The following is a 25,720-nucleotide window of genomic DNA, read 5'->3' on the forward strand; positions in this document are numbered from 1 at the left end:
CCCTGTTTTCAGCCTGGGGAGTCATTCCTGGTGAAAAAGCTCTGATAACCTCCTGTACACTACCAGCCCTGCATGAATTTTAATGTTGCTCCATATCTGCTGTATGTGTAAGTAGGCAACAGCTTGCTAACAGGTTACCATATGTCAGTTAACGTAGATTTAAGGCTTACTCCCTCTTCTCCCTCTGCCCTCCACACAGATGATCAACCAACCAGCAGGAGTCATCAGTCCAACATCAAAGACATCATAACAGTATATCCGCTCAGCTTTTATTGCATCATATCTCACCAACTCAGTCTGGTGTCCTATCCAGAGGCCCTGCACATAAAGGGGAAGGTATTTGTTTACCACTGGGATCTGGCTGTCATGGGGTGTAATTTATTAGTCACACTTGCACATCATCAGCAGAATATTCATAACACACCCACATGAACAACCCACAATGCCGCAAGTGCATAGTACTTGGGGGACCTACCACTAACAGGACATTTCATACCGCCTGTGTGAAACTTCACAGAAAACATTGCCATGGGTAGTTTCCACCTGACTGTGCCAATTTACTAATATTAAAATAGACCAGAGGCCCGCGTGTCAGTGTGGCATGGTTGTGAAGTAGCTGCAGTCAAACACAGAGAGTCCTCCATCTCCATCTCATTTCTCAGCGAGTTCATGTGTGATCATCGTGGCACCACACAGTTATTGAGTTCAGCACGGTGCTGCTACCTCACCCTGTCAAACCCGCTCTTCAAACTGGCATCCAGAAGCAGCCCATCTGAGCTGAGCTGAGCACTGAACAGACTGAAGGTTGCAGAGACTGGAGAAACACAGAAAGGAGTGTGGCAGCAAGGCAGGGAAATGTAGCCATGGATAAGGAGTAATAAAATGATGAGTGGCTTGTGGAAACATAGTGAAAAATATATGACAGGAGATTTTATATGTAAGACCCAGGAATAAACTGACAAGAACTAGCAGAAACACAGAAATATAAGTAGACAAAATAAGCCAGAGGCACTCAAACAGAGTTTTGAGGGGATCAGGACAGAACCAGAAAGAAGTAAAAAAATCATTAACCTTAAGGGTGCAAAAATGACAATGAAGTTCTGCGCTCCAGCATTACTGCTGCCGCTCTGCTGATGATGATGGTCACCGCGATGACAATAACCCGGGGCTTATTAACAGATTCATTCAATACACACACCAGTGATCTCTCTTTATCATCTGCCCTCCCACTCAAAGTACAGACTCCCACAAGGCGTGTGGGCTCTCGTTCGAAACTTCATCTCGAAATTATACCCCACTCATCTCTGCGCTTTCGCCTGAGGCGCATTATACCACTACTGAGAAAGAAACTGATGCAGAGGAGTGAGCAGTCCACTTACCCCAACCTCCACGTGATCCGAGCCCTTGTCATCCTGCTTGTGGAGGATCTCAAAGTAGTATCGTCTCGATGAGATCAGGCTGAAGGAAAACAGAGAGACATTTATTGTTAGATATTTGACACTGATGAAAAAAAAGGAATCTTTCTATAATAAGCCACCGCAGCTCCTTCCACCTTCGGCTCTTTCTCAGTGACCAATACTTATGAGAACATACCCACTGTTATTGTGCGGAGTCCTCAAGCAATAACGGCGGTGTGCAACTTTGGGTCATCAACACTTAAGGAACATCAGGATTTAATGAGACTGCAGTGGATTAAGGCAAACTGTTGGACTTAAAAGGCACAAAATAGTCCTAAAACATATGTCCTGAACCTGGGCATAAACCGGTTAATCAGCCTAAAATATAACTCTGTGCTACAGGCAAGATGGCAAAAGAGCCGGCAGTGAGCCAGGATATTATCAGCCTCTGGTCCTGAATAAAACACTCCTTTTGAGACTGGGTGGAAGAAAAATCGATGCTCCACATAAATCAACATTTTTCACTTATACAAGCGCCAGTATTTCTCGAGAACTCCTGGTTAGACGGAGTAAAGGTCTGATTTAAAGTTTCTGCGTGTATGTTATTCCCTGCACTGATGAAATACACACACTGAGGGACAATGCTTTATTCTTATCAAAAAACACATCTTGGATAATAGGGCAGCATCTGCTGCTGAATGAGAGACACCAGAGCACTGACCACACATCATTAACTCTAAAAACAAAGACAAGCAGTCACGAATGCATGCACACACACACACACACACACACACAGGTGTGGCACTGAATAAAAGTACACATCTACAGTGTGTAAAGGCACAGTTTGTTTAAGAATGAGCCTTTAATGTGTAGAAAACCTGTTCTAATCAATAATGCTACTGTATCTTGGGAATTCCATTTCCTATAAACAAGATCCTGTTAATTCTGTTTGCTGCAGCTTGGTAACTTGTAACAGTAACTTATGCCACTCTGGAGTCATTTGGCTGCTCCATATTCATGTGCTGTGATCCTTTATGGTATGTGATGGCGTGCATTTTCTCTGCTCATTTTCTGCCTTTGTTTCTGTTTCCTGCGCCTTGTTTCTCTGTGATGTTCCCCTGTCTCTCTCCTGTCTCCTGAAACAAACACAAGCTCATCTTCTTTGATGAAGTCTGTGTTTTGAATTGAAAATAGTCCCACAAAAAACAGGAGATAACACGGAATAAAAAGACATGCAAAGCAAGCCAACAGAAATACTTCCTATGTTATCCTTGTTCTAGAAAATATTGTAAGTCCATGTTTAAAATGTTTAAATTCATTTAATGTTTCAGTCTAGCCAGTGCACAAAAGTGGCTTATTTTGCTGAACCGACAGCGTAAAACCAAAAGAGAAAAGCATTTTATCTTGATAAATTCACTGAATGATTGCTGCTGATTACTTTTTGTAATGAACTGATTGCTAAGTAAACACTGTCGGACATTAATGCCGGTGTTTCATGGTAAAGATAGGCAAATTCCAGTTAGAGTATAGTTTTTGTTCCGGATGTGGTTGACTTGTGTTGAAAGGGAAGGACATGGCCTGAAGGGGGATGGTCACGTGTTGCCCTGTGCAAAAAACCGCCGCCGCATCATCCGGCTGCCCAGCGTTCTGTAACCAATAAATCACTGCAGGTGCAGGAGAGCACTGACAGTGTGCTAAGGTCACTCTCTCATGAATAGGGAACATCTCTCTGTGCAGCTGCTGAAACGGCACTCAGCAAACTTAAGTGGCACTTTCAGCTTCTGGCATCCCGCTTGCCCTTTCCCAAATGATTCAAACATAACACCATCCCTAACCCAGACTCTGAGCTGAGCCACGCTTTAAGAAAAATAAAATAAAATAAAATAAAATTTTTACATTCACCTCAGAGAAAATATAGTCAAGTACAGTCATTAGATTAGATTAGATGAAACTTGAATGAATGTAATGATTATATGAAAAAACTCAACCGGAGAACAGAGGGCAACATTTTGTGGATAATAAAAAATATGTATCACATGAACATTTAATATCAGACAAAACATAACAGGTTTTTAAAAAAAGAGGCAATTAAATCTTACTGTCCTGATTCTACCAAAATACATTTTAGGCTGACATGTAACATCACGCTCCAACATCCTGAACTTAAAACTGATATTTTTGGCAGTTTCAGCTTATCAAGTTCCTGTCCCTGAGCAGATGACGGTGGGTGGTTTTAGGGAATATTAGTACATTTCCTGAGCATTCATTAGGTTGTCTGTTTCAGACCATAATCTGACTCCATCTGGGGGATAATCTAATGTCAGAGCTGAGAGGACACAGTCTGCCGCCACAGTGTTTCTGAGTCAGGCTGATACACAAGTTCAGGACTACACCCTTAAAATAGACAACAGTCACACAGATGTGCTCACAAAACTCTCAAAATGCATCCTCGACATACTATTGTCTGTCATCATTTGAGGATCTCTTTTCTTCTAGCTGTCGGAAATTTAAAAAACACACGCAGAGAGCCTGAACTTCAGCAGTGAGAGATTGGCAGCTCAGCCAATAAAAACTTGTTTACCTGTTGTAAGATGCCAGATAAGACAATGCACACACACACACACACACACACACACACACACACCTCCGGAAACGCACAAACCACAGATAGCAGGCGTATCAATAGAGCAGAGCGAGATTGAAACAAACAAAAGGATCATAACACACTGAGATGGATAAACAGAGGAAGAGAGCAGAACATTGAGTCCTATTCACACTTTTCTATCTTTGGTTTCGCTATTTCCTTTGGATTTTCACTTTGTGATTTGAAGTCATTTGCCAGTTCAACAATTTCAGTTTTGGTCCATGTAATTTAGTTCCACTGTTGAGGTGAGACATTCGAGTCCTGTGGGATTGAGTCTGCAGTTCTCTGCTGATCCTCATTTCCTTTTTTTTTTTTTTTTTTTTTAAACTTTGCATCATTTCTTTGTGTTTGTGTCTTATTTTTGTTTTCAATTTGGTGTGAAGTAGACCGTTACTAGACATAAATTAATCATGATCGGTCCAAATATAGATACGGACATAGATGAGGAAGAGAGGTGCGAAGGGAATATGATATTTCAGATTACTCTGTTCAAAAGTCTTCTATTAAACTCTGGAGAGAAAGACAAACAAAGGAGCACAAAGTAGGAAGGACAGAGGTGTTTTGCACTTGCATGAATCTGTGTGTATGTGTGTGTGTGTGTGTGTGTGTGCAGACTGGTCACACCAGTCTTCCTGTGATGGATGACAAGGCAGGCTCTGGTTGAAAGAGATGAAGAGACAGAGGGACAGGCGGAAAGAAAGATGAAGGAGGAGCGATAAATAGCAAATGAACAGCAGAAACAGAGAGAGAATTATAAATGCTTTCTGTATCTTGAAAGGAAAAATACATTACAGTGAATATCACTGAAACATGATTTCATACAGAACACCATGCTTGAGAGGGGGGGGGCGACATAAAAGAGCAAGTGAAGGGCAAATGAGAGCTGGAAGAGGAAAGAATAGCTATTAGCGTGTGACTCAGAGGATGAGTGGAGGACACAAAACAAGGGTCTAATTGCCTGACTAATTGGACTCTTTGTTTCCAGTTCCTCTTCTTTGGACTGAACAGATAGAGACAGACAAAGGAGCTTGGCTGAGCTGGATAACACAAGATGGGACTGTTGGAGCTCAACAATGTTGCGAGACTATCATCACTGCCCAAAGTCTGCTGGATTTGAAGTATGAAATATTTATTCGGCATGAAAACATAGGGGGAGGTTTTTTTTTTTTCTTTTTCCTTCTGAGAGACAAACCCCTTTCACAAGCATCTCAAGGAAACACTGTGGTCTTGTCTGAATAAATATACAAAAGCTTGGGTGCACAACAACCTGAAAATCGACAGACAGATTGACACACACCAGACACACACACACACACACACACACACACACACACACACACACACACACACACTCAATATTACTAATCTGGTTTGCAGTGAGCAGAGCTGAAGTGAAATGGAGACAGTATACTTTGTGCCCTTGGTAAATACAAGTCCACTCTCTCTTATTCTTCCTTCATCACACTGTCTGTCTCCTGTGCCCCCAGGCTACAGCAATTTCCTCATTCTACTTCTCCCAGTATCTTCCGCTCTTTCTCCAACTCAATTTCTCATTAATGCTATCTGACTGTCACCCTGTCCCTGTCTCTCTCCCTCCTTCTCTTGCCTGATTTCTCCCTCTCTAATACCCACAGGTGGCCTTTAAACAAAAGACTGTGCTCGGCGAGTGCTCTCCTCTCAATTACATTAATGATACCAGTGTTTAGAGCTGCCCCAAGGAGATGCACAAACTTCACTTTTCTCCCCTCGCCCCCTCTCCCCTCCTCACTCCATTTCTCATGCATTCCACTAATCCATCAGAGAGCTATCACGCTGCTCTTCCCTGCAGCCTCAATAAATCCTCTTTCTTGCATCCCCTCCCTCCGCTTCATCTCTTCCACTGCTCTACTTCATCCCCTGCTCTTTCTCCCCCTCTTCTCCGGTATCTTGTCCGTCGCTTCTCTGCAACGCTTCTCGCACTGTCTCTTCTCCCTTTATCCACCGTGCCCATTCCCCCCATATGTAATTATCTAATATGGCGTTATGGAATTAATGTATTCAATGCTTTTTCTTTACTGCACCTCCACTTAACCCTTTTCTCACTTTGATTTGGTGTCAACACTCTCACAACTCTCTCGCCCGGACATATGAAGGAAGTGAACATATGCTCTTTTCATCATGGCCTGGACATATTGTGCATCTTTTTAGTGTCAACAAATTCCTAGGAAAAGAAACCAAAAATGAGTTGATCCTACAAACAAGGATTTTCTTGTGTTGCCAAAGCCTCCATTGTCAAAAAACTTATCAGTGAGCCACAATGTTACACCAGTTGGAAGGTTCCTTTGTTACAATGAACATAGGAGCTGTAGTTTATTTTGAGCCAATTCAACACACAGTGCAGTCGTGGTGCTGTAAACACTTGCTTGTGCAACAAATACATCTTAATCCCCAGCCGAAAATAGTCAAAAACAAATACACAAGTTACTCCTATTTTAGCAGTCATTTCGTAAAATGAAATAACTTGTTCTTTTAAAAAAAATGAAAGTATATGTTTGTGTCCATATGTTCACACCCCTTCAATTTTTTTTCACATTTTGTTATGTTGCAGCATTATGCTAAAATCAATCCACACTGAAAGGCCCAGAATGACAAAGTGAAACCAGAATTTTAGAAATGTTTGCAAATGTATTAATTAAAGGAAAAACTGAAGTATCACATTCAGAAGTATTCAGATAATTTGCTATGACACCTCCCATTTCTCTTGATCATGTTTGAGATGTTACCTTGAGTCCACCTGTGGTAAATTTAAGTGACAGGACACGATTTGGAAAGGACCACACCTGTCTATATAAGGCCTATAATGCACATCAGAACAAAAACCAAGCCATGAAGTGGAAGGACCTGCAGAGCTCAGAGACAGGATTGTGTCGAGGCATGGGTCTGTTTCTGTTTCTATTTCCTCAGACAAAGCTGACCATCTGTCATCATTACTGTCTCTGATCACGTTTGCCCAGAAGCAATGGGTTAGCCGTACTCATGCATTCCTGCCAATCAGATGCAGCCGCACCACAGCTCAAGAAATGTGCATCAGCACCCCCAAAGACATTCTGATTAAACATAAGCCTCTAGACACATGAACACACACACACACACACACACACACACACACACACACACACACACACACAAACATAGATTTGTGTCTCAGCGGGCAGGCCATCACTCATAGAAACAGATGGCGGAGTGAAGGCGTGAGGGAGTAAAGTGGAACAGAGTCGTTGCACCTTGCTGACAAAAAGCTTCATTATAATTCAATTGCTAAACCAATTACCTTGAGTGGAGAGAAACATACAGACCTACACTCACATTTAAGTCAAATACATACATATAATGAGAAGGTGCAGGTGCAACACTCAACTGGTCTCCATGCTAAATCAGTATTCCTATGATGTCATGAGCACAAGTACCATACTTCTCTCTAAAAGCTTCAGTGTCCTCGCCAGTTAATAGCCAGCAGTGCTTAAGTGATTCAATTATAGATACTGAGAGATCCCATACTGAAATAACTGGTCATTCTTCACGAGGTTTCCCTCATTGTTGCTGGGAAAAGCACAGGCAAACTCTCTCCTTCCAACCGTTATTGGGATTCGGAGGTTTTCTGTAAAGTCATGTGTATAGAAAACAAGTGGGAGCGTTTTCAACTTGTAAGAATCAAAGTAAAAGGAAAAGAAAGATGAAAAGGAAGAAGTGCAGAAAGTTAAGAGAGGAAAGAAGACTTAGAAAGTAAAAAGGTGTAAAACGTCATATGAGTGCACGCAAAAAGGACACAAAAACGTCAACGCCCACGTGTCTGTGGAGGATTGGGCGTAAATGTCATTTACTGCAGTTTGTGAAGTGAGAGCTGCTTCAAAATGCCAGCTGCAGCATCACAGATAACCTTGGAATCAGCTTCCGCCTTTCCTCCTCACCACGCCACTGTCAAAGGTCTCCAGAAGCCATTTTTAATTTTAGTCATTACACCTGAAGGTGAAAATCTTGACACACCAGACCCTCGTGGTTGGAAACTCATCTACAAAGGCGCATGCAGGTTAATGCTAAAACTTAAGGAACACAGGCGTGGTTTAATTGACTTTCGCTTGGCATTTTTCTGAACTCCGACCAGCCATGCTGATGAGATTCAGCCAGTGCTCATTACTTTCCGATAGCTCACAATATTTCCTCTAATCTCCAATTGGCTGTCAATCATGTCCCAGTTTGAGCTGCTCAAAAGGTTCTGAAATACTTGATGTTGAGTGCAGTGTCAGACCGGCTCAGTATGCAACTCAGCACAGTTCAGTTTATAGAATTTTAGCAAATGTCAATCTCCCTGGTGTTGTCTATACAACCCCAGGCTCTGCTAGCTGCATCAGAGAGAGGAGACAGTGTTGACGAGGTTATCTGGGTTCCTCATCTGACTACTTCACTGTCACTCATCAAGCTGTTGTGACAGTAACTAGCAGGCACCGCAAAGCTATCACTTCACAGGTATGAGCAGAGGTGGGGAAAAAGACTGAGACAGACAAAAAGGGGCTCTTTCAAACTGAGAAGGGTATTATTTTGAAAGTCACAACACAGATTCTAGCAGCATCAGAAGAAAGCAGCTTTTTTGGTGCGTCTTCCTTTGATTCTACCCCTTTTAAGTGCTTTAAGGCTTGCTTTAGATTTCCCTGTTAAGTCAGGCTACAGCTAACAACTACTTTCATTGTCAATCTATTTCATTGTCTAAATTGGCTTGATCATTTAGACAATAAAGTGCAAGCAAATAGTGAATTATAGCCCATCATACTTTCAAATTGCTTTTTTTCCTTTCTTTCTTTCTTTCTTTTTTCTTTCTTTTCTTTTCTTTTCTGAGCATATGCCCAAAACACAAAAGATATTTATTTTAATGTGATATAAAACAGAAATTAGTAGGAATCCTGCCACGTAATAAGCTGGGACTGGCAAATGTTTTGTGTTTGCACTTGATCAAGAGGTGATCATTTTAGATGATTGGTCAGTCAGCTTATCAATTATGACTAATCCCTGATGCCTCTGCCCATCTGTTTATTATTATATACATATAATAATAGGCTAAACACAAGCAAGTTATCGGAACTATCAAATATAGTTTTGATGGCTCCTACTACATTTCATTTGATGATGTATAATGTATAAACCATCACATGGACACGTTTTAATGAGATAAGAATTTTGCGCAAGATGAAAGAAAGAAGCTGATAAAGAAAGCTGGACTGAGACAGCAAGAGGGGCAGATACTCTGCATTTTATTCAGCAAACTTCAGAATTAGAACATGGGCAAAACTATTTCTCCTCTATACACACACACACATACCCACACACACACCCACCCATACGCACACTATGAGTCATTACCTCCAGGTGGTCATAGCCAGGTGGTGTGGATGACTACATGATCTCCCTAACAGGTGTACTGATCCAACTTTCCTGTCCATCCCATCTTTTCAAACTGCCACCCAGGACGAGCTCTCACACATCACAGAAGCATAAAGGCCACGCCCCATCGGTGGAGACGAACAGGGATTTGAGGAGAAGCTTAATTTCTCTCAATCTTGGACCAGACACACACACACACAGAAAGCCTTTACCCTTTCCTACCGCGTCCCCTTTTACAGCTTCATATTCAATCAGACAGAGGGAGGAGGCCATAAAAATAAGCGAGAGACAGGGAGAGAAAATGAAGGGCTGATGGGAAAAATGTGGCAAAGTTGAGATGAGTGGAGCACAGCAGAACGCTCTACATGCAGTCATCCAAGACGCACAGCAGTCACAGAGGGACAGCCAACTGGAGGGTGTTTCAGTGTTATACATATTGCATGTCAGTGGCATGCAGCGACTTTTACAGATAAGCAAGCAGAGCAAACTTCTGGTTAACTATGAACATACACATCGAATAAATCTGCCTGTGAAAGCTTTCCATGCAAAAGGAGTAATTAAAAGCTGCTCCGCATTGCACTTCAACTCCTCGTCGTCACACATGTTGACCAAGGTCATTAGTAAGACAACTCATACTGATTTGAGATGATAAATCATAGTATAATTTGCTCACTTACTCGCTGCTGCTACATCTTAACACTTTGGAAGAAAAGCCCGTTCAAGTTACATTCTAACCTGCAAGGACAGTTCCTACACCAATCTGCACATGCGTATAATAACGTGTGAATTGCCGCAACTGATCTCGGAACGGTGGAAGCTGGGTCAAGGGCCGCTTGACAAGCACATTTGTCTTTAGCTAGCAACAGCTAGTCAACAGGACACGGCCCTGAAAACGACAGACGGCTGGTAGCTTCCAGAGACAACGGCCTGCTGCAGCCACAAGAGGGTAGTAAATTATATGATGAATGAAACAGGTAATATCAGATCCTTTATGGGAGAGAACGCTGCTCTGACATGTAAGGTGAGATATCACTTCCACTCTGGTATCCTTCTAATTGGTGTCTATTTTTAGGTTTTACTAAAAAGCTTTTACTATCTTTAGCTTTAAAAAAAAAAAACAACTGCTTGCCTTGCTTGTCCTGAGGCCTTGACACTACTCTATGTAGTGTACGTGTGTGGGTGTGTGTGAATGTGTATGGGTGTGTTTGCCGGTTTCAGTGGCCTTTGATTGCATCGTGAGGAGACCTCCACCAGGCAAGTGAAGTGTTTCAAGTGAACCCCTCAACAACAATATGCTTCATTCCCTGACAATATGATTCAACCCTGCAGCAGCCATTAGTCACTGTTCACTCAGCTCCACTACATTCGGCTGTACAGCTCCGATGAACCGAGACGTATAAATACCCACAGTCCAAAGCGTGAAACAAGAAAAAAGAGAGAGAGAGAGGAAAAACAAACAAACCTAACCTAGCTAGAGTGGGAGTGTCTGTTGTGTTTCATTCTCCTCTCCTCTGTTCAATTACATTTCTGAGGGCTGCTCTCTGTTCGCTTGTGTTCTGCTCTGCACCATTCACCCCAAGTCTTTTACACTCCATTTTACTTTGGCTTTGTCCCATTTCATCCTGTTCTGTACCCGATATGATAATAAGTAGAAACAGTGGCACATAAACTGTGAGAGCTGTTTTAAATTGCAGCTTTGATCAAGGCTGTGCGCAGAACTTAACTGCGGTAGAGTGGAGTCTGTAAATAGGCTCAAATGGCCCTGAACCTATTCTCCAAAAACAAATTGCACATGTGGATCACGCTGCCAAGCGCTGGCTCTACCATCGTGTGTAATGACTAATAATTATCCCCGATGCTTTCCATTGAGAAATTGCACGTAGAATATCCTAGAAAACACCTACTTCATTTCAGTTTGTTCAGTCATTTCTTTATTTTATCAGGCTTACAAATGTTTCATATTACCAGGTGATAAAATCTGTCTAATGACTTGATGATTATTGCTGTACGCACACTCTGATGCTTTTTAAAAAATGATGATATAATGTCCTGTTCCGCACCACTAATTTGCTCATTTCAATTCTACCCCGTCTAATTTGAAGAATACCATTTCATGAATGCACGACGATTAATCCTGCTGCACACATAATTCGCCACGCTCAAGAGCACATCAGCTCGGCTGTAAACAGGTCGGGTGTAATGGTGGGTGAGGGATACAAGTCGCACAGTGCAGCAAGAGGGAGCATGTGGAATGCAACAAATAAACTGCTTTTGCTTTGGGATGTTTCAATAAAGCCATTAGATGCAGGCAGGAATTTCAAATTGCACGGTACGTAAACAAACACTTGCACATTAATTCACACAGAAATATGTTATATGTTCTCTTACGCACGCCCACACACAGACGCAGCAAACCAGATTTTGCCTAATTATCTTAAGCTAGACTTTCACGCAGTCTTTGACACATTTCCCCCCCGAAGCATGCGAAAATGTGCAGCTAAACAATACAGACAGATTTTGACTTCAGTCAATAGCCTTATCCAGCTCTAAAGCCCCACAATTTCCCCAACCGTTTAATCTCTGGCGCACCTTATATAATGGCCTGAGAGCAGAATCATCTCTGACTTCACACATCAACAATATTTAAAGGTTTTCGAGAATGTTTGCACGTTTAGCGAGGTGATTTCGATGTTGTATCATATCTCAGTGGGATCAGTTACTTCAACTGTAGAAAACCCCCGTGCAGGTTCTGTGCAAAGCAAAAATACATAAACACACAACCATCAGTTCAAAAAGACACAGCAACAGGTCACAACACAGGCGGTGTCACAACCAAGGTTCTCCACTGCACAGCCTTTTTAATGTTCCTGCCATATTCGGGCTCCACGCTTGGCTACTCTGTTGTTGTCTTGTTATAGTCGGAGATCGCAGGACGCTTGTCAGACAGGAAGAGAAAATAGAAAAACTTTCCACCGCCTACTCCTCCCCTCTATTCTTCTTCTTCTTCTTCCTTTTCATCTTTTGTCATCTCTCTGAGCTCCCCTGTAGTCTAGTGTGCCTGCTGTGCTAACCAGGCCCGGTTAATCCTACGCACAGACAAACAGAAACACTCGCCAGCAGGTCCTGGCCTGTGTTCAGTCACTAATGAATTTTCATTCATTATATAAAGTGTGTGTGTCTGTCTGTGTGTACCAAAAGAAGGCAGAGTGTGCAACAGATGTATGGTTTTTAATGAGCATTGAATATTTTCTTGTGGTTTTATGCAGCTTAATAATCCTTCTCAGAGTGACACATAATGATACATAAACATTTATGATGAGACTTTGACACATAAAGGGACCTTGTTGTGACACAGTGAATCAGAGTGGATTAACATCAATGTCAAATTAATACTGCATCAAAACAAAGGGTGTATAGCATGTATAGTAAGCATGAGACACATCCACAGACTGCGCTTCATCTCATTTGTTTTTGGACTTCATGTCTGTCACCACTATACTAACGTAACATGTCTATGTGCGTGACTGCCGTGCACAGGACATGATTGTGTATCAGCAGGCAGGATGTTTCATATAACAGAAAATACCTGCTGTACCTCATTCAGTTATGAGGGAGAAAAACTCCATAAGGAACATGTTCCAATGTTAGGCTTTAATGTCACATTTGATGCAGTTACTTCTATTTTGATGGCGCTGTGAAGCTGTGAGCATAAATTCAGGAGTGTTCAGTTTATTTTAGTTTTAAACTCAATCGCAGCTTGTGTAAAAAAAAAAAAAAAGAAAAAAAAACCTGTAACACAAATTAGATAAATGACCAGTGGGATGTGAAGGATCAGGGCCTCTAATCTTTGTGTGAGTGTGTGAGCTGCATTTCAGTTAAGTGCACTAAAACTACTATCAACTAGCATTTCAAAGACGGTGCTTGAATCACTCTAATATTTCACAAATTATCTCATCCCACTGCACACCTACGATACACTGTCACACACTAGAGAGGTCCATTTACACACCGGCTGCTGTCACCACTGCACCAAAGCTCATGATTGTTTCTATGATACATCAGGCATTTGAACATGTATTTCATCATCTCGTGTGTTATCATATCATACGTGTGCCAGTAACACTGAAGGATATCATTTATCAGCATCAAGCAGGACTGTATCATGATGATCTGATCTGCTCTACAAATTTCTGTTTTCCAAATGAGTCATTCTGAAGTGGATGTAATGTTTTGTTTTATATATATAACCATGAGTTATATGTATATGTGAGCCATAACCATGAGCACTCATTTAAGATTAACAAAACAGTTTTTCTTTTTGTTGTTGTGTGTGTTTATCATCCAACTTGTACCATTCAGAAGTACTAAAATACCTTCGCTACAGACACCACTGGCTGTGTATGTGTGTGTGTGTGTGTGTGTGTGTGTGTATGTGTGTGTGCACGTGTGTGTGAATAATTTAAGGCAGCACTCTACAGCCTGTGTTTCATCCAATCAGGCAAATGTGGGAACCCAAAGGAATTGCAGCACCGTTCTTAGGATCTCTTCTCTTGCTGCATAATCATATCAACTCAACAATGACATCAGAAGCAAACCGGCTGCAGATCAGTGCTCATATTAAAGATGCTTTAATGCCAGCAGCTCCCAGCAATTAGGGAGAGAGATGTGTTGAACCTGAGAGGACTGGACAGGTTAATACATTCTCATCTTACATTCAGAGAGAGCATGAGGATGAGACCGATGGTATGTTAATCCAGACATACATGAAAGTACATACATGCACATGTAGGTACACACAGAGGACACCTGCTTCCATTTGTCCAGTGGACACCAGTGAGCCACCCGTTCCCTCCAAAATGTGAGCACTAAAAGCCTTTTGAAGCGGTGGTGTTATAAAAGAGGCCGCTATATGCTGCTCCTTAGCAGGCAGAGATTCACTCTGTCGGTTACCGCCACAAGACCACAGACCACAAGAGATGCTGCAGTGGAAGTGTGCATTTGTCAGGCTCTCTGTTAGATGTTAGCAGGGCTTTGTTTTGAGCTCAGTACCAGGTTGAGAGTGAAGCAACTGTGCTGTTAAAAAATGTGCGGGGTTGTCACAGGTACTTACTGCACAGACTTGGAGGACTGGGACCTGAACTTGCTGAACTCGCCTGGAGCAGTCCACTCTGTACCAAGCTGCAACACACAAGGCGGGAGACACAGATCAGAGAGTGTGTGAGAGAAAGGGGGGGGGGGAGCAGGGGAGAGAAAGTGAGGGGATAAGAACGGCATAAGAAATGTTGAGGCACACTGAAAAGCATTCGTCTGAAACATCCTTCTTAGAAATCAACTTTGTCAGCCAAAAACAGCAGCATTATGATTTTTAGGCACCAACTATTTAGGGAGGAGTGCTCTCTGTAAAGAATGTGGAACTTGTAAGATCATTTTTAATCCAGAAATCATGGTCGAGCTGCAAGATCCCGATCCCTACCCTGGTTATGACAGCACAGCACATAAAGAGTAATTGGCAAAACAAGATCATAGTCCCCAATGCAACAGTTGGAGGCAATTAGGAGGCAAGTTCTGTTCGGCAAACTGAGCAAACAGACGAGAGCTAATGGCTATAAACCGGCAGAAAATGAGAAAGAGTGGTTCCCTGCCAATACTGACTCTAAGAAGCTGGCTCATCGGGAACCCTGGGGCTCTTGTTTCAGCCCTGCGGTCGAATCAGTGCCCATTCATTTCCTCAGCAAGCCAACGCGACTAATTAGGGCCCCCTGCCGCTGCTGATCCATAATGGAAGAATGAGGCTAAGATCACAGTGGGCATGGCCTTTAATTGTTTGTGCTGGCCACACGTCCGGGTTTGAAACTGGTCAACAAACACTGCGGCGTGTGGTTGTGACAGATCACAAGAGCCTTTCGGCTTGTAAATAGCTGCCGATCCTCTCTCTGGGTACCACAACGCTTTCACAGAGAGCAGCACACACAGTAACGCACACCTACAAGATAATGACACATACGCATATGAAATGGCAATTATACAATGGCACCTCTGAGCGTGTTCTCTGGCATGTGAAGAGAGTAGTGGGGGGAAAAAAAAAACACTCAAAGACATGGAGTAATGTCTGTCCAGAAATCAACCAGGCCTCTGGCAGTGCTGAAGCCTCTGAGATTCTCTGTAAAGCAGTTGGCTGGAGAGGAGGAGGATACAATGTGTGCTACTGTGCCTTCACTCTGAAGCCCACAGCATGCTGCTGCTGTAGCACATTTCCACACCAACAGTCTCTTCATCTATTCCCCCTCCAGCACAGAAGAAGAAAAAAGGCAGGAGTTAAATGAAAAAGTGAGAAAGGTAATATGTAATAAGCTCACTCAGCTCCCGCAGTTTAATGCACTAAGTTTATATTAAAGATGAAAACTTTTCTCGCACACACTATCTAAATGTTTATTGACTTCAGAGCAGATTTTCCAATGATAGGTATCTGACGTTGCAAAATGCTGAGTGGAGAGCGAGTTCCATTATAGATGATGTGATGATAATATGGTCTTGGGTGGGCATTAAAAAATGAAAGTTTTTTTCAGTGGCACTGATGTTTGTTAAATTTTACAGTGGATGGTCTATGGACAACAGCGTACAGCAGACAGTCTGTGCGCCATCTGACATCAGACCAGATGACACGGGTTCAGTGGTCTTACTGGTTCACCAGCACACTTTGAATCGCTCTGTTAACCATCCCGTGGTGTGTTAGCTGGCTTTGTAGATTAGAGGAACAACAAACTAAAGTTTTGATGCTGCTATGCCTAAAGTCTGCTTTGTGATTGTATTACATTCTGTTACTATACATCTGTTTGTACATAAGATGACAATGAGATGGTAACCAGTCAGCTCAGAAAAACAATTATATTTGCTTAATAATGCATGTACTAATTATCTGCACCAGTCCCAACTGTGTATTTTCTACCCTTCTCTTGTAATGCTTACTTGTGTTTTATTGTGTATGTGTGCAAGCTGACTTGAGCGCTGGTGTAACCCTTGTTTTCTACATAAATAAATGAGACCTGCATTTAAGTCCTTGACTGCTTTAAGTTTCTATTGTGCTCTGTTCAGCTCATCCTGATCTGTGACAGGGAAGCCTGCAGAAAGTTGTGCAGTAAGGTCTCATTTAAGCTCATCTGCATAATAGAAATCATTATTAAAATAAAATCTGTGCCACTGCAAATTGCTGTTGGTTTGTTAAGAAAGGCAGCCAACCTTCCGTGAAACTTCAATAAGTTTGACAAATCACAGCTGAATAGAGTATACACCTCAGCAGAACTTTAAAAGGGACAAAAACAAAAAAAAAAAAAAAGTTGGGACTTAAAACTTTGCACTGAATATAAATGGGAAACTTGTCTCTAGCTGCTGCACTTACATGTTTATATTTTCACTGTGAATGAATTGCTTTCTTGTGAAAGAGCTGCTCACCAGATGAAAAAGGGAGCGATCACACCGCAAAGGCAGCACTGCAAAAATATTCATCTCTTATCTACTGCTGACTCTAAATACAGTAAATCTTTTTTTGGTTTGTTTTTTTCAAATAAGTTAAAAAAAAAATCTGGGTACAGACATAAAACATGATTATTTTATTTGTTTCCACAGTAAATATAAATTCATGTGGCACAATTTATGCAAATTGTGATTTATATGATGGCTCATACAAGCACAATGTACTGCAGATGATGTATTCATAGTTTTTTTTAACACCTCTTGCACGTCTCTCCAATTCTTTTACATGAATGTATCAGTAATTAAAACAACCTCTGCTCCACAGGGTTTTGGATGATCTAGATATTTTGTGAAAAGCTGTAAAAAAAAAAAAAAAAAAGTAGTAAATTGAAGGTTTTAAAATTTGTAGCTTTGCACAAAGGAGAAAAAAAACATTAGTGTCAAGGAGCAAATCTCCTTCCAAAATGAAAGGTTGTTATTTTCTTTTCTTCCTTGTCAGATGGTTAATCAGCTGTTGGTGAACAAAGGCTCTGATCAAAGACATTGTTACAAGGACAAAACACGTGCAGCACTTCAGCTCTGCAATGAAAGTGGCAGGTGTTCTCCAAGGTACATGTGCACATGCAGTGCATGAGAAACACATGCACGCGCTCACTCCACATGCACAGACACACACACACACACACACATGCCCACAGACATGATTTCCCACTGAACGATGAGTCACTGCTTATTGAGAGCAGCATCTTCTCACCACAGTAGGCAGGAGGTAAATCAGAAGGCAAGCAGCCAGGTAGTCATGAGGGGCAACAACACACACACACACACACACACACACACACACACACACACACACATACTTCATACCACATCTTAAAACAGTCCCCCTCACTGACATACTGTCATATCTTCCTTCTACTTCAGAAATCTCCTTTAAGGCCGGGGGAACTTGGGGACTTGATTTCTTAAACTTCAAGCAGACGAACAGCCCAGACATAAACCAACCTTGCTCTAAAGTAACCTCTCTCCCTTTTTTCTTTGCTCTTGTACAGACACAAACACACACACACACACACGCACTGCATCTCTGTGTGAACCTCACCCACACATAAGGGTACCTTGATAAAACTCATTTTCAGATAGCCACTGGCCCTGCATCACAGAGAAGTAGAACACAAAACAGGGTCAAGAAATAGAAGAAATTTGAGCATGCAATAGAAATGTGGAGCTTTTTTCTTCTGTACACTTTTTTTTTCTCTCCATAAGAGAAGAGAGAAGTAATAGAGAAACAGGCGGCCTGTGATATGACCTTAGAGTTCTGTTTTCTTCTTATGTTATTCTCTCACTGTCATCGTGGTTTTCCAGTTGAACTTGAACTATTGAAGAAAACACTGTCCACACTTTACTCACGTCTGGTCACATATTTTTCTAGCATTTGCACGAGAACGTGAAGACATACAGCCATGAGGAAAGAAATATTGCATTCATTCTACTCATAAGCGTCTCAGCAGAAAACAAGAGAGCAGGAAACAGGACATTTGAAGAAACGTTTGATGAATGAACACTGAAATATATCAAACATATTCTAAAGAATAGTGTAATAGCACCATTTACACATGCTGGAAGCTAATCAGATGAAAAATACGTAATGATATATAACATTTTAGGCACTGAAACCATTAAATATACTGTAACTACTCATGCATCACTCAGCCTCTCTCAAGTCAAACCTCGCCCTGCCTGCCTCTGATCAACGGCAGACATTTTGACATGTCCTGACAGAAAAAGTACAAGTTTAACTAATAACTTTACTTATGGTTGCAGCTTATAACTTTGAAGATTCAATCATCCAGTGAGAACTTCACCGATACTAAAGTTCAAGCTTTTTAAGAAGTCACTGACTAAAGTAGTAAGGAGACAAGAGTAAGAAAGTCAAAATATAAAAATGATAAATGTGTATAAGTATACATGCATTAGGAGGGTGCCAAAAGTAAAAACCAAAATGGGTTAATCAACGTGGCCCTTTTAATTTCTTTGAAAGGGCTGTTTTTGTAGGCCTGGTGATAAAAACAAAAATATTCAATATCCATTAACTGAGTCAGAGGCTCCAGAAAAACACACTGACTGCTTCAATTCGACCTCAGTAATGATACTGGTCTGCAATCAACTGAAAATAATGATACAGGTCCAGTCAGAGTCACAGTCAACCACAGTCTTGATTGTGACCTATGGGTGCACTTGTCTCATTAAGCAGTGAGGCTTGTTGCCTTCCAGTGGGTTCATGTTCACAGAGCCCATTTGAATCGAGTGCAGAGTTTTGAATGGTGATTTTCCCTCCTTTAATTCAGTCACCGATTTTCAATCATTTTAGTTTGGCAAAAAAAATAAATAAATAAATAAAATAATTCCACCTGCACATACTTCAACCTGGCTTGAGTCTGGTAATCCATCACAATTATCCTCATGTCTGTTTTTATTGTTGTCAAAGCTGCATTATCAATGGGTGGTTATACAGCTGTTCGCATAGTCTGAATCAAACGTTCGGCACAGACTAATGTTACTGCAACAAGGATAAAAGCAGACAGAGGCATGCTGCCTGCTGTGATGGATTGCCTATCCAAAGCAGGTTTCAGTTTTTAATCTTGGGGCATCCATTTTCTATTCATTGTTTTCTTTTTTTATCATTTTGTGCCATTTATCATTTTTGGACAGATGCTACCTGAACTCTATCTGGCAATCAAGTGTTTGAAAAACACCAGAACAGGCAGACACTTTGACATGTTGTAGCAGGAGAAGCACATTAACATTAAGGATGACTCTGGTCTATTCAAGTGTCCCAGTAAGCCATGACAGTGTGACAGTGTGCGTCAGCATGCACAATACCAGGGATCCTGAAACTGAAGCAGCTAAATGGAATTCAGCCATCATTCATTTTTATTATTTCCACCTTATTTCCACCTGCTTTTTCCTCTTCTGTCATGTCAAAATGTCACCTGTGAAAAAGGCATATAGAAAACTGACCTTTTCATCATCACTGCGAAACAAAAGTCTACAGATGCGACATAGTGCCTGTTACTGCCACAGTGACAAAGTCTAGTCTGCCTGAGAATGAGCAGCTACTGTAGCTGTGGAGTCTCATATTGATTACATCCAGTTTCCAGCGCGTGTCTTTGTGTGTCTGCTTTATGAACCAGACAGAAGAGGTATCACAGCACTTCTGACACACATCGGCGCCTGCAAGGATCTGCACCAGGCACAGAAATGTGCGCTACATCAGTACATGAACACACCCACAGTCTTGCACACACGCACTTTGTGCCACTCATAAGGCCTCTCTCAATATCAGACGAGCTCCGGTCTGGGTCTGTGGGAAGCTCGGCGGGAGCTGTCTGGACATTCTGATTGAAGGAAAATCTCATTACAGATTAGCTGTGGGCAAAAAATATGATTAATGCCAAGGCTGGACAATGGATGATCCTCACTCACATTAAGTACATTCGTATATGTGCAGATAACGTCCCAGCAAGACCGAGGAGAGCGTTCTTATTAGAATGCCCCCTCCTCCCCTCCCCCCTCCAACACACTAACCAGCTGGTACGTGTCAGCGACTGAACAGAGGAACTTACTATGATTCAATGTCAACTTTGTCTTTCTATGAGAGCTAGCATTAAAGGAGCTCTGCAGACAACTTTTCTATGTCTTCATATAGTAGATCTGTGTGTGCATTTGTGTGTATGTGCATGTGAGGAAAAACATAAATGGACGTCTGTAGCTGATGTCATCATTTCATCAAGGTTTGCTGTGGGGAATCAGGAAATGTCAGTCACATTCAGTGCATCTATCAAAAGCTAACCACAAAATGCTGATGGGGGTCTCCACGGAAATGCTTCACCTCCCTGCTTCTCCTCCTATCACAGCTAAATGTCTCACGGCAGCACATTCCATATATAGCCAGTTCATTATCAAGGGTGATGATGCTGTGACCACGGACATGAAGAGGTAATCCTTTACAAAACTATGTGTATTTTTAGATCAGTGAGTCAGGCCAGGAAAAGAGCAGGAATTACAGCCAGGCCATTAGTAGGAAAGATTAGAAAACTATACAAATCGCCCGACACTCACAAAGACCATCCTCTCTAAGGATTTCAAAGTTTTATTCAAGTTATCACATTTTCTCTGCCTAATTTTTATGTACACAAACATTGTTCCAGGGCCATGGGGTCAAATTTCACAAATAAAAAAAAAATCTTATCCTGCACCTGCCAGAGCACAAAACACCAAAACATCGGAGTGTCCAGTTCTAAACCTCTAGCCATAAAAAAACATGCAAACTTCAGAAAGCTCACTTGATTAAATGGGATCCCTCTCAGTCCACGTTGCATTGAAGTCATCATTTCAGATGTTCTGAGGTTTAGGCCACTTTCTACTCATAACTGCTAAATTATTGAATTGATTTATGCTTAATTATTTTATTATGCTATATTACATTTACATGTATATGTATACATAAAAGAGGGTATGCATAGATATCAGTATATACTGTATATGGAAACATACATGCTAAAAATTGTGTAAGATTTTGTAAATAATATTTTACCTCTTTCAAAAAAAAAAATCATTACTTGCCATAAGCAAAGACCATTCTTTTTTCCCAGACGGATGGGTCACATAATGAGGAACGAATTCCAGAGTTAGATTTTTATCCGTGAGACACAATGTGTCTCTGAGGACAGCGGAGGCAGTGAGGCCTGCCTGTCTGTGTGCCAGTGGCAGAATGAATGATCCCTGGCCATCGCACTGCTCCCCTGCCATTACCTAGATGATATTTCGCCACTGCTAAATGTCACATCAATATTCACTGCCAGCTAATTAATCTCAGCTCCCATGAAACCTGGTGACATCTTCACATCCTATTGGAATACAGATGGCTCCATAGCCGGACCTTTGCTCTCAAAACATATTTGCCCAGAGCACTCACATGGTGCAGCTCAAATACTGTGACACCTCATGCATCCTGTCCTCCTTAAATTTTTCAGAAGGTTTGACTAAGAAAACTTTATTAGTGACTGTAATACAACACAGCTTGACTTTTATTCAATCGCAGGCAGAGGGTCCTTCAAGGATAGATGGAAAAAGGAAAACCATCTTTCACAGGATGTTGTACAAGAGGATTTAGGTATCCTGTATTCTGAGCTGCGTGTTAGAGCTGAGTGATAGCCTGAGTGTTGGGATGGTGACATGAGGTGAGCGGGTGATTACTAAAGACCAACAAGGTCAAACCGCTCAGTGTCCCTCCTGTAAGTGTAAGATTGAACTCCGGCAGAATTATGTCAGTGACTGGTCAGGACCCAATGTTCCTATTAACAGCTGCTGTCACATTAGATTGTAGCGACATTAATAACTAAATTTCTACTTAAACACTTAACCATATCCGACCTGTCATTGTGTGCTTGAATGTTTATGAAAGGAATTCCATCAGATGCAATTTAGAGCTATGAGTCACCTTCAGCCTGAATATCATATTAGATAATAAAGGCACTGTGTAGTCTAATGATAAGGTTTTGGCTTCCTTGCACATATTGTACCACTGAAGTGTTGTCCCAGGGGTATATATTATACAAAGTGTTGTTTTTTGCTATTTAAGTCATGACATTGAGGAGTTCAAAACTATTTAGGCCCCAGGTGATTCAGTTTCTTCCTGCAGTTAAAGCTTGTTGCTAAGCAATATTAGTTAAAGCCAGAGACTGTATTCATAGACTTGGAAATGTGTACTTAGTGATTTTGCTGCGAATCACAAAGCATGAAAAAATGCCGGGGCCCTGTTGATTTTCAGTTGAGTGACTCCCTCTGGTTCACATATTATACAAGAACGCAGCACAGTGCCTACCTGTCCTACATAGACCAGCAGTCTGGCGTTGAGAGGGCTTTCATCAGGACTCAGCCAGAGCTCAGAGTTATCATCAGACGATACCGAGAACTGGAAATCACCTGGAGGGGAAAAACATGATCAAAGTGTGTGTTAGTGGAAGTAGATATATATACGATTCTAGATAAGTATAATCAGATAGCATATGATCTCATAAAATAAATTCTCAAGTGTAAAAAATGCATCTAAAATTTGATGCCCTGACTACCTCAGGCAGTGGTCAGTGAGGACACATTTGGCCACAGTGATAACCAAAGAATTACCGCAACTGAATTTCCAATCCATATGAAGCAACTATGTGAATGCAAATGAACACTTACACAGAAATCTAAATCAGAAGGAGCATGGAAAGCATACGAGCAGCCAGTTAATTAAAGCCATCCACTTTTAGAAGTAGAAAGTCAGGATACTTGAGGATTGTGAACAAGTTGTCAATTTTGTCTGACAAAACTATTAATAGTAGGAGCTGCATAAAGCTACTTTCCCCTAAGCGACTGCTGTCTGAGACACTTTCTTTTTATGCTGATACTTTGCAGTTGTTTGTCATCCTTCTGAAGACTGGGATGAAGAAATCAGGATTTATTGGGTGTGGCAAACATCAGTGTATATAGTAGATATACTTGTACTTGTAGATTTTCTGATATAGTGTGTAGGAATTCAACAAATACACAATTTTTAAACTACACACAAAAATCTAAATATTACCTGGTCCAATCTAGGCATAATTCACATATGTGAAATACTTGGATCTGACCAAATCAGAACGATAAAAAAGCAGCTAGATTCTCATGAATATGAATATGGTCTAAGGACAAGATGGAAATCATGTCATTGAGTAGTGGAGAGTTTTTATTGTTCGCAGTCTGGAGAAGCATTTCTATGTAGCTAACTCAGGTTATTTGACACTCAATCTGCGATAGCATCTAAAAGGTTGTCTCTGGCAGTGTGAGGTGAAGGGCACTTGTAGAGTGCTTGTCAGAACCTGAAGATAGTATGACCTTTGAGCCATCAGTTAGAGAGAGCCAAACTAGCAGTGAAAGCTACATAAGAGAGTGAAATGAACGGGATCTAATTAATAACTTCATATTCTGCAATTTGTGTAAGGGCACTTGGGTGTTAAGGCTTTTTCAGTTCCTATAGCAACTGGGCTCAAGGGTAAGCCTTTGCGGGTCCTGCAATGGGATTTAGCTGTGAGATCTCTGGCATTCAGCCCTAATAAAAATGTGAATATCCACTATATTAGTGGCTCTGAAGTGTTTGGATTAAGAGGGCTGTGTAAATTGTCTACTCTTATAAAGGACACATGCTCCAAGGCTCTCAGCCCCAGAGGAGAGCCTCGCTAATATGATGAGCTAGTTACCATCTCTGTAAGGGTGCAGGAAGCCAAATATTCTTAGTCCATAGTTCTTCCACTTTGGAGCTACTGCCAGCTTCTTCAATGTGGTTCTGGTCTACAGTAAGAAACAGAAAAAAAAATGTGATCAAGCATCAGCAGCTGCATTAACAAACAGAAGAAAACCTTTTTTTTTTTTAAATGTTAGTGAACCCTATCCACCAGTTTACCAATTAACCTCTCCCTCAAAGAGCCACTGTCCAATCATAGCTTAGCAGCAGTATGTATGAGATTCGAGTAAAAACATTAGTCCGTGTAAAAAGTGTTTGGAGGCTGGTGTCCTTTTTAAGTCAGTCAAAAATGAAACAAAAGTAGAAGTAATGGATCAAAGTGTGTGATTTTCTGCTAGAACATGACGTGCAAACAGTAGCATGTCCATGTGCTAACAGGCCTCTGACCAAACAAGAAAAACAACTACAGAACTTCATGATAGCACCCTATCTACCACTGTGTAGTATTGGTCCTGGATGCTACTGTGTCAGTAACCTAATGTTAGCACAATGTCTTGTTTGTTTGTTTTTTCTTTCTCTTAAAATTAAACCTCTTTATTGCTTTCTCTGTATTCAAATATTTAAACATTTAAAAAAAAACAACAACAACCCACATTCCTCATTGGGTGACTCAGGCTATTAGACATCAATATTACAATTCATGTTCCTCTATTGAGCATGGACAATTATATGATGCATAGAGAACAGGGATGTGAAACGTGAATATCAGTTGCCTTGGCGATCATCTCTACCTACTGCTCCCAGATATGGACCGCATATATTTCTGAACACATCTAGACTATTAATAAATCTGTGGATAAGCCGCTCAACAGAAGCCATCCTAGCCAGCTCGTCTCTCCATTCATTAAAACTGACACGCTCTTTGATTTCCAATGCCTTAACACTATTCTGCTTCTCATTATCAGGGCTAGCTTCACCCAGGAACACCTGCGAGGGCAGATAAATTTCCGTTGGCAAAATACCTAATATGCATAATGCTGGATTTGCAATCTGGTTCCAGTATGTTGTTAAAACAATTAAAAGTTATGCACCATTTCACAAGTTCAACAAGCTCATAGAACTAACGTTAGCGTAATTAGCTAGCTAGCAACAACAGATAAAAAGCTGGTAGTGACAGTGTTGTTACTTCAGTCAGCAAATCCTCATTCACCCACTTCTGTCTGAACTTCAGAGCTCACTGTTTTAGAGGTTACTAAAATCCTTAATGGCAAATCTGCTGCTGTTATCACTGTAAACTGCATATGTGCTGAGCAAGAATGGAGAGCCTGTGCAGGTGTAGCAACAATACACATTTAACCCACAAAAACACAGAGCAGTAGCAGACAGAAGGTCACTCAGTCTGCTCTGTAATACTTACATGAGGGTAGAGAGGGAAGTGCAGGTTCTTTCTCAGTTGGGCTATGGAGGAGCCGCACCAGTCCTCAAACACATGCAGGTTGGCCTGGCCCTTATACTGCAAACACACAG

At 41.3% G+C, this 25,720-nt stretch overlaps 1 protein-coding gene across 1 annotated transcript in view; it reads right to left on the reverse strand.

The window, feature by feature from the left end:
* The window catches only part of b4galnt4a (beta-1,4-N-acetyl-galactosaminyl transferase 4a), a 126,537-nt gene that overhangs the window by 21,513 nt on the left and 79,304 nt on the right, over positions 1–25,720 (reverse strand). Inside the window, exons 4-8 of the mRNA XM_071503543.1 lie at positions 25,611–25,706; positions 24,210–24,300; positions 22,811–22,911; positions 14,564–14,631; positions 1,380–1,458 (exon numbers count right to left, since the gene is read on the reverse strand). Of these exons, the coding sequence (XP_071359644.1) occupies positions 1,380–1,458; positions 14,564–14,631; positions 22,811–22,911; positions 24,210–24,300; positions 25,611–25,706 (435 nt within the window). The remainder of the gene's footprint in view (positions 1–1,379; positions 1,459–14,563; positions 14,632–22,810; positions 22,912–24,209; positions 24,301–25,610; positions 25,707–25,720) is intronic.

Source organism: Trachinotus anak, unplaced genomic scaffold, assembly GCF_046630095.1.
Source record: "Trachinotus anak isolate AG129_WGS33_773 ecotype Australia unplaced genomic scaffold, CSIRO_AGI_Tana_v1 ptg000002l, whole genome shotgun sequence".
In the NCBI taxonomy this organism is placed as follows: Eukaryota; Metazoa; Chordata; class Actinopteri; order Carangiformes; family Carangidae; genus Trachinotus; species Trachinotus anak.